Source organism: Bos grunniens, chromosome 18, assembly GCF_055505025.1.
Source record: "Bos grunniens cultivar Pamir isolate PY7600 chromosome 18, Bosgru_T2T1.0, whole genome shotgun sequence".
In the NCBI taxonomy this organism is placed as follows: Eukaryota; Metazoa; Chordata; class Mammalia; order Artiodactyla; family Bovidae; genus Bos; species Bos grunniens.
This window is the reverse complement of record NC_141182.1, coordinates 35057687-35076304: the sequence shown is the minus strand read 5'-3', so window position 1 is coordinate 35076304 and position 18618 is coordinate 35057687. Positions and strand designations below refer to the sequence as shown.

General features: G+C 40.5%; 2 protein-coding genes across 3 annotated transcripts in view; one reads left to right on the top strand and one right to left on the bottom strand.

Annotated features, from left to right (window-relative positions):
• LRRC36 (leucine rich repeat containing 36) overlaps nucleotides 1-7995 on the bottom strand; it is an 88109-nt gene extending 80114 nt beyond the window's left edge. For both annotated transcript variants that reach the window (XM_086351188.1, XM_086351189.1), the window contains exon 1: nucleotides 7910-7995. In XM_086351188.1, the coding sequence (XP_086207314.1) occupies nucleotides 7910-7979 (70 nt within the window). In that variant the 5' untranslated portion in view covers nucleotides 7980-7995. The remainder of the gene's footprint in view (nucleotides 1-7909) is intronic.
• Nucleotides 7996-10854: 2859 nt separating this feature from the next.
• The window catches only part of KCTD19 (potassium channel tetramerization domain containing 19), a 24916-nt gene continuing 17152 nt past the window's right edge, over nucleotides 10855-18618 (top strand). Inside the window, exon 1 of the mRNA XM_086351342.1 lies at nucleotides 10855-11145. Coding sequence (XP_086207468.1) covers nucleotides 10861-11145 — 285 coding nt within the window. The 5' untranslated portion in view covers nucleotides 10855-10860. The remainder of the gene's footprint in view (nucleotides 11146-18618) is intronic.

Here is an 18618-nt window from a genome sequence, read left to right as displayed (position 1 = left end):
TGGATTTTAATGTAACAGAGTACAAAAAGTTCAACAATATGGTTTTAGATTTCAGATACAACTAACCTTTAAGAAACTACCACTTGCTCAGTTTTCATGTCATAGCAAAGAAGGAAATATGCACTGAAGGAAATATGCAAAGAAGGAAATTCACTGAAAATGCTATTTTAATACTTCTTCCTTCCAGGAGGGCTTCCCTGGTGGTCCAGTGGTTAAGAATCCATCTTGCAATGCAGGAGACACCAATTGGATCCCTAGTCTGAAAGATACCACATGGCACAGGGCAACTAAAGCTGTGCACCACAACAACTGAGCCTGTGCTTTGGAGCCCACCAATTATGACTACTGAGTCTGTGCAGCAACTACTGAAGCCTGTGCACTCCAGAGCTTGTGCTCCACAAGAGAAGCCACTGCAATGAGAAACCCGCAAACTGCAACTGAAGAGTAGCCTCCATTCTCTGCAAGTAGAGAAAGCCCGTGCGCATTAGTGAAGAGCTGACATACCCTAAATAAATATTCCCCCTTTCCAACTATATATCTATATAAGGCATGACTTCATATATATATATATATATATATATATATATATTTCAAACAACATATTTAACACAGAAGAAGATATGAGAATATGGTTGTCTTCAATTAAGACATTAAAAAGACATTATATATGTTAACATGTAATGGGTATGTTATGGTTATCTTTTAATGAATTACAAATAAATATTTTAAAATTTTCTGTTTCAACATCAAATATGGTAAATATAAATAGATATAATAATCCACATTAACCAAAGCTCTTTGCATAATATTTAAGTAAGAGTGTAATGGAATCCTGATACCAAAAATTTTGAGAATTGTTAAAAAATGTAAATTAGACTGAGTGGCTTATAAACAACAATTATTTCTCACAGTCTGGCGACTGGAAGTCCAAGTTCAGGGTGTTGGCATGACCAGGTTCTGGTGAAAGCCTTCTTTCAGGTTCCAGACTGCCTACTTCTCCAGTGTCCTCACATAGTGGAAGAGGGCAAGGGAACATTCTCTTTGATCTCCATTATAAAATCATTAATCTCTTTTATGAGGGCTTCCCTGGTGGTTCAGATGGTAAAGAATCGGCCCACAATGCGGGAGACCTGGGTTCAATTCCTGCGTCAGGATGATCCCTTGGAGACGGGAATTGCAACCCACTCCATTATTCTTGCCTGGAAAATTCCATGGACCTGGTAGGTTACAGTCCATGGAGTTGCAAAGAGTTGGACACAACCGAGCGACTAACACTTTCCTTCACTTTCAAGACCTAATCACCTCCCAGAGGCCACATCTCTTACTACCATCATATTAGGCATTAGAATTTCAACATATGAATAGTTTGGGGGGAGACACAAATATTCAGACTAGAGCATGCGAGCAATAGGAACTCTCATTCACTGCTAGTGAAATGCAAAGGAATAGCCACTTTAAAAGATAGTTTGGCAGTTTTTTACAAAGCTAAAGATGGCATGCTGCACTGCTGCAGTCCATGGTGTCACAGAGTCAGACATGACTGAGTGACAACTGAACTGAAACATGGCTTTTACTGTAAGATCTAGCAATTATAGCCCCTTGGTATTTACTCAAGTAAGTTGAAAGTTTATGTCCCCATAGAAACCTGAATGTAAATGTTTATGGCAGCTTTATTCATAATTGCCACAACTCAGAAGCAACCAAGATATCCTTCAATAAGTAAATGAATAAACAAAACTATGGTACATTCATATAGTGGAATATTACCCAGCAATAAAATCACCTATGGACCAAGCCATGGAGCACCCTTAAATACACATTACTAAATGAAAGAAGTCAGGTTGAAAACATTCTGCATAATATTCTGAAAAAGGTAACACTAAAAATATCAATGATATACAGTATGATGACTAGTTACTAATACTGCATTGCATATTTGAAAGTTGCTAAGAGTAGATCTTAAAAAGTTGTCATTCTAAGAAAAGAAAATTTTGTTACTATGTAAAATGATAAATGTTACATAGACTTATTGGTATGATCATTTTGCAATGTATACAAACATCATCCATTATGTTGTACACCTGAAACTAAGTTAATATTATATGTCAATTATACATCAGTTAAAAGATTTTTTTTTTAAAGAATCAGTGGTTCCCAGGGAATATATACTGTATGATTACAACTACATGACATTCTGAAAAAGGCAACAGGATAAAGGTCAGTGGTTTCCAGAGGTTCACTGGTGGGGGAGGGATGAACAGGTAGAACACTGAGGATTCTTAGGGCAGTGAAACTGTTCTTTTGATACTGTAATGGTGTACACATGACTATATATTTGTCAAAGCACATGGAACTGTACAACACAAAGAGTGAATCCTAATGTAAACTATAGATCTTAGTTAATAATAATGTATAATTATTGGTTCAACAACCATAACAAATATACTGCATGAATGCAAGATATTATTAATAGGAAAACTGGAAGGGGATATAAGGAAGGTGTGATGAAGGAAGAATATATGGAAACTCTGTACTTTCTGCTCAATTTTTCTGTAAACCTAAAACTGCTTTAAAAATTAAAGTCTATTAATAATAAATAATTTTTAAAAGAAATCAAGTACACTTTGTGCTAAAATATGGATGAACTTTAATAATAACACGCTCAGTGAAAGAAGCCAGACACAAAAGGCCACATATTCTATGATTCCATTTATATGAAATATCTAGAACAAACAAATCTATGGAGACAGAAAGCAGATTTCTGGTTGCCTGGGACCACTTATTGTGAGGAGCTGGAAATAAGGACTGACTGCCTAAAGAATATGAGGTCTCCTTTTACGCTCTGGAACTAGACAGTGGTGATGGTTATACAATGCACTAAGTGATACTGAAATGCATACTTTAAATTTTACAGGATGTGAATTATATCTCAAAAAAAAAGGGAAAAAAATCCCAACTTTGAGGGCACCATATTGGTAGCTCTGTAGTATGCAATGACCTAATACACTGAGAATCTTTTTCAGTTCAGTTCAGTTCAGTCACTCAGTCGTGTCCGACTCTTTGCGACCCCATGAATTGCAGCACGCCAGGCCTCCCTGTCCATCACCAACTCCCAGAGTTCACTCAGACTCACCTCCATCGAGTCAGTGATGCCATCCAGCCATCTCATCCTCTGTCGTCCCCTTCTCCTCCTGCCCCCAATCCCTCCCAGCATCAGAGTCTTTTCCAATGAGTCAACTCTTCGCATGAAGTGGCCAAAGTACTGGAGTTTCAGCTTCAGCATCACTCCTTCCAAAGAACACCCAGGGATGATCTCCTTTAGGATGGACTGGTTGGATCTCCTTGCAGTCCAAGGGACTCTCAAGAGTCTTCTCCAACACCACAGTTCAAAAGCATCAATTCTTTGGCGCTCAGCCTTCTTCACAGTCCAACTCTCACATCAATATATGACCACAGGAAAAACCATAGCCTTGACTAGACGGACCTTTGTTGGCAAAGTAATGTCTCTGCTTTTCAATATGCTATCTAGGTTGGTCATAACTTTTCTTCCAAGGAGTAAGCGTCTTGTTACCATGGGCCAAAAGCTAAGGTCAGTTATGATTTCATTCACTGCCCTGGCTGCATTTCACATGCCTTTCACTGTATTCTATTTCAAAAAGCAGACGTTTTAACATTTTTAAAGGGAACTAGAATTATCAATCAAATGATAAACTGCCACTGGGACAGATGTTCTTTGATGATTCATATGAAGTACAGGTCTTGGGCGTTCCTGGTGGCTCAGATAGTAAAGAATCCACCTGCAATTCAGGAGACCTGGGTTCTATCCCTGGGTCAGGAAGATTCCCTGGAGAAGGGAATGGCTACCCCTCCAGTATTCTTGCCTGGAGAATTCCAAGGACAGAGGAGCCTGGTGGGCTACAGTCACAAAGAGTCAAACATGACTTACCGACTAACACACACAGTTAAGAGATTATGCACTCAGTTTCAACAGTTATAGAGTGAAGACAAATAGACTGTAGAACAAATCAAACATTGAAAGTTATAGATCTCAAGAACAACAGAACGATCTTCCAATTTTACTTCATGGGCTATAATAACTCCACTGGGCAAAAACATGTTTTATTGATGAAAACAAGTAATCCCTTTATAGAAAACCATTTATATAGTTCACTTACAAACTGAATTAATAATAAAGCTTATTTATAATAATGATGAAACAGTTTCAAGTAAATAAATAAAAAGGCCTCGGAAATCTACATGAAAGATCTCCCACTACTAAATTCAGGACAAATTCAGCATCAATTATAATAACTGCAAGGGACTGGAACACACCAAAATATTTAAATCCATAAGTTTATAATTATATTAAGAAAACAATGCTACAACTAGTGAAGCCCACATACCTAGAGCCCAAGCTCCACAACAAAAGAAGCCACCATAATGAGAAGCCCATGCACTGCAACTAGAGAATAGCCCCTGCTCGCTGCAACTAGAAAAACCCAGCGCACAGCAACGAAGATCCAGCAGAGTCAAAAATAAAAGAAAGAAATTACTGTTAAATATTTTTAGGTTTTATATGTGATTTTTAAAATAGTTCTAATCTTTTGAAGATAAATACTAAAATATTCATGGGCTAAGTCATATGACTAGGACTTGTTTCAAACTAGACAGTGCACAGAGCTTTCCTGGTGGTCTAGTGGTTGAGAATCCACCTGCCAATGCAGGGGACACAGATTCCATCCCTGCTCCTGGAAGAGCCCACATGCCTCATGGCAACTAAACCCATGTGCCACAACTACTGAAGCCTGTGCTCCTAGAGGCCATGCTCTGCAATAAGAGAAGCCACCACAATCAGGAGCCCTTGCACCACAACTAAAGAGTAACCTACACTTTCTGCAACTACAGAAAGCCCATGAGCAGCATCAAAGACTCAACACAGTAAAAAATAAATAAATAAATCTTAAAAAAAATAGTTCAGGGGACTGAGGGTAGATAGATGATAGGCAGGGTATAGATGAAAGAAGATTGGCCATGAACTGATGATAACTATTGATATTAGGTTGATTGCAATTCACTATTCTGTCATCTCTACTCTTGGATATATTTGTGAATTGCCATAATAAAAAATTATAAAGTAAGTACAAATGCTCATCTATGTAGAGAATATGTAGAGAGAGCTATCCAAAATATTAGAAACAGTGATCACTGTCAGGAAGGAAAACTGGGGCAGGGCCAAGGAGGGGTGTAGGGGCTCAAGACTTACTTTTCATAGTACAGTTATTATAGTATGCGTATAATAAGTTAATTAATGGAATTATTTTTAGGAACCAAAAAGTATATAATTGCATATTTTATCTTCCTTCCTAGTAATTATCATTAGCCTGCAAATATGCTCTAGGATATCATGTCTTTAAAAACTTGTTCTTAATTCCACTTCATATCCTCTAGCTAATATTCCACTTATGCATTATCCTTTATAGCCAAATTTCTCAGCAAAAGTTTTTATCTTCTCTATTTCTTTTCCCTCACATATTATTCCCTTTTCATCCCAACACGGCCTGGCTTGCTTCCTCCCTACTCTTCCCTAGTTAGTTACCAATGAGTTCCATGTTGCCAAATCTAACAGACACTTCTCTGCCTTAGGTTGCTCAGACTGTCAATAGCATTTGACACTTCTGACCACTCCCTCCTTGAAACAGTGGTTGTGGTTTAGTCGCTAACTCCTGTCCAACTGTTGTGATCCCATAGACTGCAGCCCACAGACTCCTCTGGTGGTTTAGTTGCTAAGTCTTGAAACGCCATAGACTGTAGCCCGCTAGGCTCCTCTGTCCATGGGATTTTCCAGGCAAGAATACTGGAGTGGGTTGCCATTTTCTTCTCCAGGGGACCTTCCAGACCCAGGGATCGAACCCGGGTCTCCTGGGCTGCAGGCAGTCTCCTGCATTGCAGGTGGATCCTTTACTGACTGAGCCACCAGGGAATTACTTGATACAGTGAAAGTTAAAGTGAAGTCGTTCAGTTGTGTCCGACTCTTTGTGACCCCGTGGACTATAGCCTACCAGGCTCCTCCGACCATGGGATTCTCCAGGCAAGAGTACTGGAGTGGGTTGCCATTTACCCTTTATTAAATTCCAAAACATCACTTTCCTTCTCCCCTATTTAAGCTTTAAACATTGAAATGCCCTAGGGCTGAGTCTTAAGCCTTCTATTGTCTATCTACATTATCCAGCCCCATGGCTTTAAACACCATTTATGGGACTTCCCTGGCAGTCCACTGGTTAGGACTCCATGTTCTCACAGCCCCAGGCCTGGATTCATTCCCTGATTGGAGAACTAATATTGCACAAGCCAAGTGGCAGCCAAAAGAAAGAAAGAAAAAAGATATCTATGTTTTATTGGTAGTAAAAAAGCAAATTGCCAAATCATATTGATATATATGCTCTATCCCTTAAAAAAAAAAAAGGAATATGTTTGTAAAAGCAGTGGAAAAGTATAGAAGGAGGGAGAGGGAATAATATTTTTTTACTTTAGAGACTTTTGTATTGTTTGAATTGTCAGAATGAGCAAAATTAATTTTGTTATTCACATATAATAAAAACAAGCAAAGAAGCGCCCCCCCCAAAAAAATACTGCCACATATTATTCTAGCTGGATAATGGAAGGCATATGCGCCCCCCCCAATCAAATTGAATAAATTTTTTAAAACAAAGGAGAGGAAGAAAGAAAGAAAGGTACACCAGTATGTCAAGCCAATGAAGCTTTTCAAATTAGGGAAGCACAAAGTGGTTTGGAAAAGAAAAACCTGAAACACCTACATCAATCTATTGATATGCACACCAAACCATCATGTAGTATTTGTTACCAGCATATACTAATTTCAATACATTTTAAATAAATTTAAATAAAATAAAACCAAATTATTGCATATTCCCCCAATAAAAAGTACTAGAGAAAGCAAGAAAGGCAACTTTTTGTTGTGGTTAGAGGACAGGCTCTGGAATCAGAGTCTGGATTAATAAACCATCGCTGGATTACTTAGGGCTGTGCGACTTGGGGCATGAGTCTAAACCTAATTTTCCTCAACTGTTAAAAAAAAGGGGGGGTTCAAAACAGAATCAGGAACGCTGATAACTTTTCTAACATTTCTATTCCATAAAAACTTAAAAAAGCAAGCTGAGTGACTCAGACCCCAGGTCAAAGGTGGGGTCAGAGGTCACTCCGCTAGGTTCACCTCAGGACGAAGCGATCTAAACGCTTCGATCTATCAGCTACTATTCCTTTTACCTCAGGCTCCTTTCGAGTCTCATGAGGCGACACATACAGATGGATCAAGGAAATGGCCAAGTTCTAGAGGAGAAGACTGGACGAAGAGAGGGCTGGCTCATCAAGAAACATCCTTACCTATTTCACCCTAATCAAGCAAGTTGGGGTGGAAGTTTCCGGAATTGCCAAAATCAACCTTTCGTGTCTCCTCCAATAGCACCCCAACTTCGAACGGCCTTTCTCACAGCGCTTCCCTTCTCCCACTAGTAGCCCCTCTTGGGGCTCAGTTTCCTTCCACTTAGTCCAGTTCTCTGTTCCTGGCTTCAGAGTCCGCTTAACCCCGTTTCTCCTTCTCCCTTTTAGACTCTGCTCCCCTCCCTCAATTTCTCGCCCTCTGCCCCAGACTCCCCGGTAACTGCAGTTCCTTCACTGCTACCTCAGCGTAATCCCTCCTCCGCCTCAGGGGCCGCTCCTCTAACTTAGGGGGAGGGCCCTCTACCTCAGGGAGCGCTCCTCTACCTCAAAGACCGCTCCTCCGCCGCCGTTCCCCCATGACTACCTCAGGTTCCTCTGCCTCGCCCTCAGTTTGCTCCCCTCAGCTTCGAACCCCGGGCTCCCGGCCCAGACCCTCCCAACCGGGCCCTACCGGGCTGCTCCAGGGTCAGCGCCCCCAGGCGGCGGATGCCCTCCTCGTCCAGCTCCCACTGCTCCGCCATCCCTGCCCGCCTGCCCCGCTGCGTCGCTCACCTGTCGCGGCCCGCGAGACCTCCTGTCGCGCGCCAAGCCGCGCCCAGCGCAGCCAGGCCCCGCCCCGCCCCGCGCGCCGCCGCGCTCCCGAGGTCCGTTATCTTCCTGGTCACGTGCCTGTCCACCCGCTTCTGGAGCCTGGACCATGGTATGGAGCCCACCCTGGCGGGGGCACCAAAAACACTAAAACAGGGAATGGGTGCGATGTGGTCGAGGACTGGGGCTGTGGGGTTAGGGACCTGACTCTGGGACACAGGGTGGATATAGGCCCAGCTTTGAAGAGTCTGGGGTCTAGTTTTGAGGAGTCAGAAGAATGTGCCTGCTTTGTCAGTTGAAGGAACTCTGGGGATCGGGGGTGGGACTCCAGGTCTGAAAGGTGAGGCTGTGCCTCGGACGGGGTAAAGTTCTTCAATCTCAGTGCTTGGGGAATGTTGATTTTGAGGCAAAGCGGTGCCCTGGTGGGTGAACGTAATGGCGGGTGGGGGATCGGAAGGATTGGGTTGGAGGGCAGCTCTCTGAAGCATGATGGAAAGCTCCAGATAAGAAACCCTGGCTCTGAGGAGTTGAGGTCCTGTATGTAGACCATGAGGTAGTTCTAGAAATTGATTTGGAAGCAGGATCAACTGATTGATCTTCTTTAGGGTTGAGGAATCAGTGTGGGGAAGAGAGATACACTCTTTGGAACAGAGCGGTCTATGGGGTTGCACAGAGTCGGACACGACTGAAGCGACTTAGCCCCAGCAGCAGCAGTGATGACTACAGGCTACCCTGTTTCCTGAAGTCAATCTGACAAGAAGCCTTTTGTCTTTCAAGAACTACAGGCCCTTGTAGGGCCAGCTAATCACCTTTAAGGAGAATAGAAAGCAAAATCGTGTTTGCGTGCATATTTATGCTTTCTGGTCTAGGTGAGATCCTTACTCTCAGCTTGTCGTGTTCAGCCTTAGCCATGTTTAGAAAGGCCAGGATTTAAAAGCTTTGCGACTCTTTAAAAGCTGTCCGACTCTTTGCGACCCCATAGACTGTAGCCTACCAGGCTCCTCTGTCCATGGGATTTTCTAGGCAATAGTACTGGAGTGGATTGCCATTTCCTTCTCCAGAGATCTTCCCAACCCAGGGCTCGAACCCAGGTCTCCTGCTTTGTAGACAGACGCTTTACCGTCTGAGCCACCAGGGAAGTTTTAAAAGCTTATACTATGCTAAATCACTTCAGTCGTGTCCGACTCTGTGCGACCCCATAGATGGCAGCCCACCAGGCTCCCCTGTCCCTGGAATTCTCCAGGCAAGAACACTGGAGTGGGTTGCCATTTCCTTCTCCAATGCATGAAAGTGAAAAGTGAAAGTGAAGTCGCTCAGTCGTGTCCGACTCTTAGCGACCCCATGGATTGCAGCCTAACAGGCTCCTCCGTCCATGGGATTTTCCAGGCAAGAGTACTGGAGCGGGGTGCCATTGCCTTCTCCGTTTAAAAGCCTAGATTAGCTTATTAGATTGGTTTTTCCACCTTTGCTTCTGAGAGTCTTGTCACCATTTTACAATTTATAATCCTTCTCTTCATGTCCCCTTTAATCTAGCCTCAAACATGACATGTATAATTGTTTTTCTTTATATCTGAATATTTAAATCAGGCTTCTTATAAGAGAAAAGAACCTCACTCCCTTCTTCATGGCATGCATTTATTTTCTTTACCCAGATGTCAAAATTGGAGATGGCAGGTTTTTGTTGGAGAATTGGACTTTTCCTCCATTGAGCAACAATCTCCCCTACCTCCCAGCATTCTAATGCAGATTTTGAAACATTTAGAAAGTTTGAAAGAATTTTGCAGTGAAACTATATAGCCACCACCTAGATTCTGTGATGAACATTTTGCTGTAGTTGTTTAATCACATATCCTCTATCCATTTCTCCATTGATTCGTCTTATCTTTTGATAAATTTAAAAATAAATTAGAAATATCAGTACATCGCACCCCAATCACTTCAACGTGCCTAATTTTTACCTAGAATTTGTTAACCTGAAACAATTAGGTTTTGCTTTTGACCAGTAAAACGAGTTTATTTGGGAACAGTAAAGAACTGCAACTCAGGACATGCAATTACGGTGAACCACATGCAAGACTGGTAAAGTGGAAGAGAGGAAACTTTTGTAGAGGAGAAGGGGAAGTTGGGAAGGGCTGTTATTTAAAAAAAAATACACTGGAGGAAACTGGGAGTTTGAAGTTTAGTGACTTTTCATTGGCTGAGTTGTGGCAGTGTCTCATTGGTTGAGCTGTCCTAGGCAAGGAGAAAATCATTCTTCCTCTGTTGGCCAATAATAGGGTATGAATTTTAACATCAGCTTGTGAATTTTTGCCAAAGAAAAAAAATCAGTTGGAATTTTCATAGGGATTGTGTTTCATAGGGATCAATTTGAAGAGTATTGCTACCATAACAATACTGTCTTCTGATCCATGAACATGGAAAGATTTTCCATTTATTTAGGTATTTTAAATTATCTTTCAACAATGTTTTGGGGTTTTCAGAGTACAAGTATTATACTTCTTTTGTTAAATTTATTCCCAAATACTTTGTTCATTTTGACACTGTTGTGAATGGAATTGTTTTCTTAACTTCAATTTTTTATTGTTCATTGCTAGCATATAAAAATACAGTTGATTTTTTATATTGATCTATACCCTTCAACCTTCTTGAACTTATTTCTAGTAATTTCCTAGTGAATTCCTCAGGATTTTCTATTGCAAGATCACATCATCTACAAATAGAGATAATTTTACATCTTCCTTTCCAATATGGGTGCTTTTTATTTCCTTTTATTGCATAGATCTTTTTTCATTTTCTCTTTAGGAGGAGCCTGGTATGCCTCATGAGTCAGCAGAGGATTTGTTTCATTTCAATGTCGGGGGCTGGCATTTCTCAGTTCCCAGAAGCAAACTTGCTCAGTTCCCAGACTCCCTGCTATGGAAAGAGGCTTCAGCACTGACCTCTTCAGAAAACCAGAGGTTGTTCATCGACAGAGATGGTTCCACATTCAGACATGTGCACTATTACCTCTACACCTCCAAACTCTCCTTCTCCAGTTGTGCAGAGCTGAACTTGCTCTATGAGCAAGCACTGGGTTTGCAGCTGATGCCTTTGCTGCAGGTAAGATATGCTTAACTTCCAGAAGTGGTGCTCAATAATATAGGCTTTACATTGCTAAAAATCTGTGTCCTTTTATATATTGGTTGCTGAGATGATCCTCTAATGAGAAGGTGTGATGAGAGAGTTAAAGTAATAAACAGTACACTGTAAATGCATGTTCTGAATAAAGGATTTCATCCTAACTCTGCCTTGTCTATACCAGCAGTCACCACAGACCCCCGGATAGACCTTTCCATCGCCTGAGATGGTGATCTTAACTCTTGGAAATCCTAATTTAAGCTTCTTTTTGTTGTTGAATTTTGAAAGGCGAATACGCTAGAAATTATAGGATTTACTACATGCACTGTGTCTGAGATTTAAAATCTGAAAGATGTGTCAGACAACATTACTTCTCATTGTGCCTGTTAGGTACACAGTGTTCACTTACAGCAAAGCAAAAAAGTCCTTCAAACTGCAGAATCTTTCCTTTGTCTTCATTTCTCTGTTTTCTAAGACTATTCTTGGTGTAAGAGCTTTAAATACCTTTACTTTGAAACCATCATAGTATCACCAGAGAACATTACCTTCTTTCCTAATTTTTCTTCCAACTACAGAAATCATTTCTATGGTTTATCTTAAGTAGTTTATTTTTTGTTTTTGAACAATGACTTTTTTAACCTGGAAGAGCTAAATATTATAACTGGGAAAGACCATTGGTCTTGCTCCATATTAATCCCACTGTCTGGACAAGGTGTTGTTTACTCTGTCTTCAGAAGCACTGACTCAACAAGCCACAGTGCAGCTCAGTGTGGTACCAACCATGCCTCCCCAACACCTCAAAGAGGAGAACTGATGTAGTCCCTTCATATCTGGGTCATACAGGATCGAGAACATCTCACAATGCATGTTTTTATGGACACTATTTACTAAATCAGTATTTAATGTTTAAAAGGTATTATATATTTGGAAATCAAAACCCATATACTCATCAGTGCAAATTGTTGTATATTCTTTTTATTTTTTTTAAGTTACCCACCTGAAATAAAAATTTTTTCAACTATCCCAGGAACTGAACACTAGAATTGCTTACAATTGCTTCATATTCACTTAAAGGACCTGGAATGTCAAGATAGCTGCTGACTTTTTTTTGGCTCCACCATATGACTTCTTCCGCAACCAGGGATCAAACCCAGGCCCTTAGCAGTGGAAATGCAGAGTCCTTATACTGAACTGTCAGGGAATTCCCAAGCACCATTTAATGGGGGAAAGGAGGGAGTCAGTTGTTCATTGCAGAAAATCAAAGAGATCTATGCAACTTTTTGAAGAACTATTTTAAAGAGCACAAGGCTATTACACAATTTATCAAGCCCTTTAATTCCTTTGATGTCCTTATTTCCCAAATTGAGACAAAATATATTTGGGAAGCAATTTCTAAATGGGTGGTAACAACTCAGCAGCCAATGAATTGGTCCAATTCCAAAGTTGCAAGTTGTGTGAGCAGTAGCAGTATTTGAAAAATCATATGGATCTGCCTCCCAAAACAGACCATAAAACAAGTGCTTATGTTTCAGAAATGTTGCTCTCAAAGAAATAAACATTTAGGCCAACCCAGCTTAAGTGGTATTTATTCACTGAAGCAGAGTGTAAATACAGCTGGAGAAAAAACACAGCAATCTCAAGCAAATCAATAGCCTCACACATTTCCATCACTTTCCTCACTGTTAAGCCCTGTCCACGCACTCAGGTTCTTGCCTAAATGTACAAACAGTTTGCTTGGAGAAAACAGAGTTTGCCAATTCTTAGTCTAAAGACCCTTCTCAGGCAGCTGGCTTTAATGCATTTAGCCAGTATTTACTGAAAACTTTCTAGGTACCAGACATTATTCCTATGGGTTTTAAGGAACATATAAGATGATCCAATAAAAATATAATGTTAACCACATTTGTGAGCCATATGCGTAACTTAATTTTTCTAGTAGCCACATTAAAAAAAAAAAGCAAGTGAAATTAACAGTATATTTTATTTAACCCAGTATATTTAATGTTGTCATTTCAATATGTAATCAATATTTTCTTTTTTATAAAGTATTTATTTTTAATTCATTTATTTTTGGCTGTTCTGTGTCATTGCTGCACACGGGCTTTCTCTGGTTGCATTTCTCTTCTCATTGTGGTGCCTTCTCTTGTTGTGGAGCATGGGCTCTATGGAGCACAGGCTGTAGGACACTCAGGCTTCAATAGTTGTGGGGCATGGGCTTAGTTACCCTGCTCATGTGGAATCATCCCAGACCAGAGGTCGAACCTGTATCCCCTTCACTGGCAGGCAGATTCTTTAGTCACTGGACCACCAAGGAAGTCCATGTAATCAGTATTTTAAAATTAATATATTTTACATTCTTTTCATGTACCAAGTCTTCAAAATCTGATGTGTGTTTTACACTTACAGCACATCTCAGATTCAGGCTATCACATTTCAAGTACTCAATAGTCAAATATTGGACAACACTATTCTCAATTGTTCTAACCTGTTAGTGCTGCTTGCTCACTGTAGAGTACTTCAGATTTAGCCCCTAACAATAAAAACGGGACTTTGCCTCCCACTAACTAAAGTTCCCATGCTCTTAACACGTGGCATATCCTACTCAAGATTATCTATAATATAGTAAGTTTTGTTGGAAAACCATAGAGGAACCAACTAGTAGAATGAGATGGGAAGCATCTGGAGGACAGGTGGTTGAGCTCACAGTCCTACTCTACTCTTTACCCTTCCTCATTCCCTCACATCCCTACCCTTTAGCTCTCCCATTCCTCCTTGCCATCTACCTGCCCATCCTACCTCCTTCCGGCCTATAGCTTTGGCCTTCAAAGGGCACACTCAGTACCTATTATTATCTTGATTCTAAGTGTAACATTAACATGTATTGAGCCACCAATCACAGGCCAAGTACTGGAGACACAGAATGAAGTATATAGTCATATAAGGTCAGATAGAGGTGTGTGCTATGAAGAATAGAGCAGTGTTTCCTGTGAAATAGTGAAAGAGTTCTGTATTCTAGAACTTCTTGGGGTTTAAGAATGTGTTTATATGATTTTCTCTTTAAAAAATTTTTTTAGGTTCACTTGTTTGTTGTTTATTTCTTGGCCACATTGCATGGCATGTGGGATCTTAGTTCCCCAACCAGGGATTGAACCTACGCTTCCTGTATTGAAAGGGCAGAGTCTTAACCCCTGGACCACCAGGGAAGTCTCTGATTTTCTTTTTTTCATGTGTAATTTTTATTTATTCTATCAGGCACCACCCTTATAGTACTGGAATATGTTGAAAGAATAAAGCATTTATATCTGTTTTTTAATATACAGTTGTGTAGTATGTCATAAGTGTAGCAAGTTACTGAGGTCAGCTACTCCTTTAGAAAGAGTGGTCAGGGTTGGATTTATTGAAGGCAATATTTGAGCAGAAGACTGAATGAAAAAGGGATAAGATATGGAGATGTCTAGGAAAAAGCTTTGAGGCATAAGAACAATAAACACAAATGCCCTGAGGTTAGAATGGCTTGGAAGAGGCAGACTCAGCAGCCATTGTCAGGTGCAGTGAGAAGCAGGGAGGTGCCAAGACTTCCCTGGTGGTCCAGTGGTTAAGACTCCACACTTCCACTGCAGGGGACAAAGATTCAACCCCTTGTCAGGGAACAAAGATCCCACATGCCACACTGTGTGGTGGTGGGGAGTAGAGAGATGTCAAAAGTAGATGAGGTCAGAGGATGTTACAGATCAGATCTTGCAGAGTTGTGTAGGTGACTATACAGGATCTATTCTAAATGTTATAGGTAGCTTTTGGAGATGTTTAAAGAAAGAAATAAAATTATCAAATTTAAAATTTTAAAAGATCATTATACCTTAAGTTACAATGGTTGTCAGGTACAATGTCAGAAACAGGAGCAACAAAAGAATTAGATGAATTTTCAATTTCATCGAAATTCTAAAATTTTATGCTTCAAAGGACACCATCGAGAAAGTGAAAAGACAACACACAGAAGGGAACGAAATATTTGCAAATCACTAATCTGATAAGGGACATGTAATCAAAATACATAAAGAACTCTTACAACTAAACAACAAAAAGACAATCAAATTTAAAATGAGCAAAGGGGATTTCCCTGCTGGTCCAGTGAAAGTCCACTGGAGAGTTGAGAGTCCACCCTCCAATGCAGGGGACACAGATTTGATCCCTGGTCCAGGATGATCCCACATGCCACAGAGCAAGTGGGCCCATCTGCCACAACTAGTAAGCCCGAGCTCTAGAGCCCATGAACGACAACTAATGAGCCCATGTGTTGCAACTACTGAAGCCTGAGTGCCTAGAGCCTATACTCTGCCAACAAGCATAATCACCACAATGAGAAGCCCGCACACTGCAATGAAGAGTAGCCCCCGCTCACTACAACTAAAGTCTGCACTCAGCTACAAAGAGCCGGTGCAGCCAAAATAAATAAATTTTAAAAGTATTTGAATAGACATTTCTCCAAACAAGATATACAAATGGGCAATAAGCACATGAAAAGGTGCTCAATATCACTAGCCATCAAGGAAATGCAAATCAAAACCATCATTAAGTTACCACTTCATACCCACTAGGATGCCTCTCATCAAAAAGACAGTAACAGGTGTTGGCAAAGATAGGGTGAAATTAGAACCCTCATACACTGCTGATAGGAATGTAAATTTGTACAACCTCTTTGGCAAGCAGTCTGGCAGTTCCTCAAAAAGTTAAACATGGTGTTACCATATGACCCAGCATATACCCCAAATAAATTAAAACCTACAAAATGTCCACACAGACACTTGTAGACTAATGTTAATTAGCAGAATTATTCATAAAAACCAAAAAGTGAAAACAACCTGTATGTTCATCAGCTAATGAACAAACAAAATGGTATATTTATACAATGAAATGTTATTTGTCAATAAAAGGAATGAAATACTGATACATGTAACGATGAAAATGAACTTTGAAATGTTGTGCAAAGTGAAAGAATCAGACGCAAAAGACCGTATATTGTATGACTCCACTTATATAAAATGTGCAGAATAGGCAAAGTTACAGGGACAGAAAGTAGATCAGTGGTTGCCTAAGGCCAGGGTACAGGGTGAGAAGGATACAGTGAGCAAAAATGGGCAACGGACTCTTAAATGAGCATAGGGTTTCATTTTATGATGTTAAAATAGATTGTGATGATGGCTGCACAATTCTGTGAATATGCTAAAAATTACTCAATTGTATAATTTAGGTGAGTAACTTTTTTCATTTATATATATAATATGAAATTTATTCACATTACATCTCCTGCATTGGCAGGCAGATTCTTTATGACTAACACCACCTGGGAAGCCCATATAATATGAAATTTATTCACATTAGAAATAATATGAAACATTTCAATAGCCCTATAAAAAATCATTAACTTCCGGCTTAACATTAGGAGTCAGCAAACTACATCATGGACCAAATTCAGCCCATTACCTTTTTTGTACAACTTATGAACTAAGAATTGTTTTTACATTTTTAGATGGTTAAAAAAAAAACAAAAGAAACATATTTGTGACACATAAAATTTATATAAAAGTCACATTTCAGGGTTCTGAGGTGCAGGCTCAGAGGGAAAAATCAGGAGTTTGGATTTAAATGTATTAAGTTTGACAGGCAAGAAAATGGTGCTCGTTAAAATTCTGGATGGTGGTGGGGGCAGGCAGCCAGATGTATAGATCTGGAATTCAGGGAAGCAGTCAGGTCTAGAGACATAAATTTGGAGTCCTCAAGGTTGGTATGTAAATCCTCAAGCCTGGATGGTTAGGAATGTCGTATCTTGTTCACAGGGGGAGCATAAACTAGTCTGTACATTAATGCCACAGTGCTTCATAGATTTTTCTGTGTAATTCGGGAAGTCCCCTTTGTGTAAATGTAAGCTGCTCCAAGTCTCACAAACATACTATCAGCTTGGTTGGGAGTCACAGCTGCTACTGCAAAGTGTGAAATTTTTCTTCAGGATAACTCACAAGGCTTCAAGATTCCCTTTTTATTGCCTGCCCGAAGTCCACCAAGGACTTAGTATGTTGAATACATGCTAATTGTATTTACTTTTTCATGCCTTCTGAGGACTTGTAAGTTTGGAAACTTGAATTGTTCCACCTGTGAGTGTTCTGCTACCGGCAAGCAAATCAAATAGGCCTGCAACCCTTGTGCTCAAGGGGGCCAGGAGTGTTTTTATGTTGATCACACAAATGTTGATCACACTTTTAAGAGAAAAGACCACTGACAAGTCTCACATTTCCATTTTCTTATGATATGAGACAGATTTCCACTGTGATCTTGTAAAGGCACATTTCATAAACAGCAGATACTTACCCCAACAGTGTACCTCATCTATGGATGTGGGTAAGTGGACAACTCAAGTATAAATGCTTCAACATGGCATCAGGGCTCCTCACAGGACAGCCCATCTGCTTGTCCTGGCTCATGTTCCAACACATAGATAAACCTACATGCATGCATAGACACACATGCATGCAGACATGCTCACACTCAAACGCACACATACACACACGCCCACCTCTTAATGTCCAGTCATGTCACTGAGCACCCTAAATGCTTCCTCTCAACGTTTTTTCACTTGCTGTTCCCTCTTTATAGAACATTTCCCCTTCAAGAATTAGCCGAAATGAGGCCCACAGGAAGACTAGCCTGATATTTCCAGGTAGTTTGCCTCTGCTCTCAGATCAGTGCTAATTCTGTTGGGATCATGTATTCATACGTCTTCCTCCCTCACTAGCTTGTATTCTTTTCATGTTTACATTCCCAGCATCACAGTACTGGGCCCATAGAGGGGTTTAATAAATGTGTGCTGACTGAACACTGAATGATGTATCCAAGATGATGACTGAAGGCTGAATCTACTTCAGAGTAGGGGGCTGGAGCTAGCAGTGGAGGGGCAGGTTAGAGATGCTGATAGGTGTGTCTTATTTGGCTTGTTTGGCTGATAGCATCTATTCTGCATATCCTTTTGTTCAACCAGTCTTGCTCCTCTGAGCTTCCAAGTGGTGCTGGCCCTTCTTGTCTTTACAAAGCACTTGGAGATTTGCAAGCTCCCCCAGGCTCTCTTACCATCACATTCCTTCCAACAGCCCACATCAGAGCATAAAGCTTCTCTGAGCACTGCTGCTGTTTTGGAAAAGCTAGATTAAGTCCCAGGGCTCTGCCAGTAGGACATTTGTCAGCCATCTTTTGGCAACAGTGCATACACACACTCGCCCCCATGCCATCAGTCTTATGTTACTTCTGATTGACATGTTTTCACTATAATCTGAGCCAAAAGCAACATTAATTACCTTGTGCTAGCAGTTAGCCATTTGAATTCGGGTCTGTATTTCCATAAAGAAATCCTCCCTCTAATAATTTCTAGGTCATAACATATGAAGAGTAAAAGTACTAGGAGTAGTA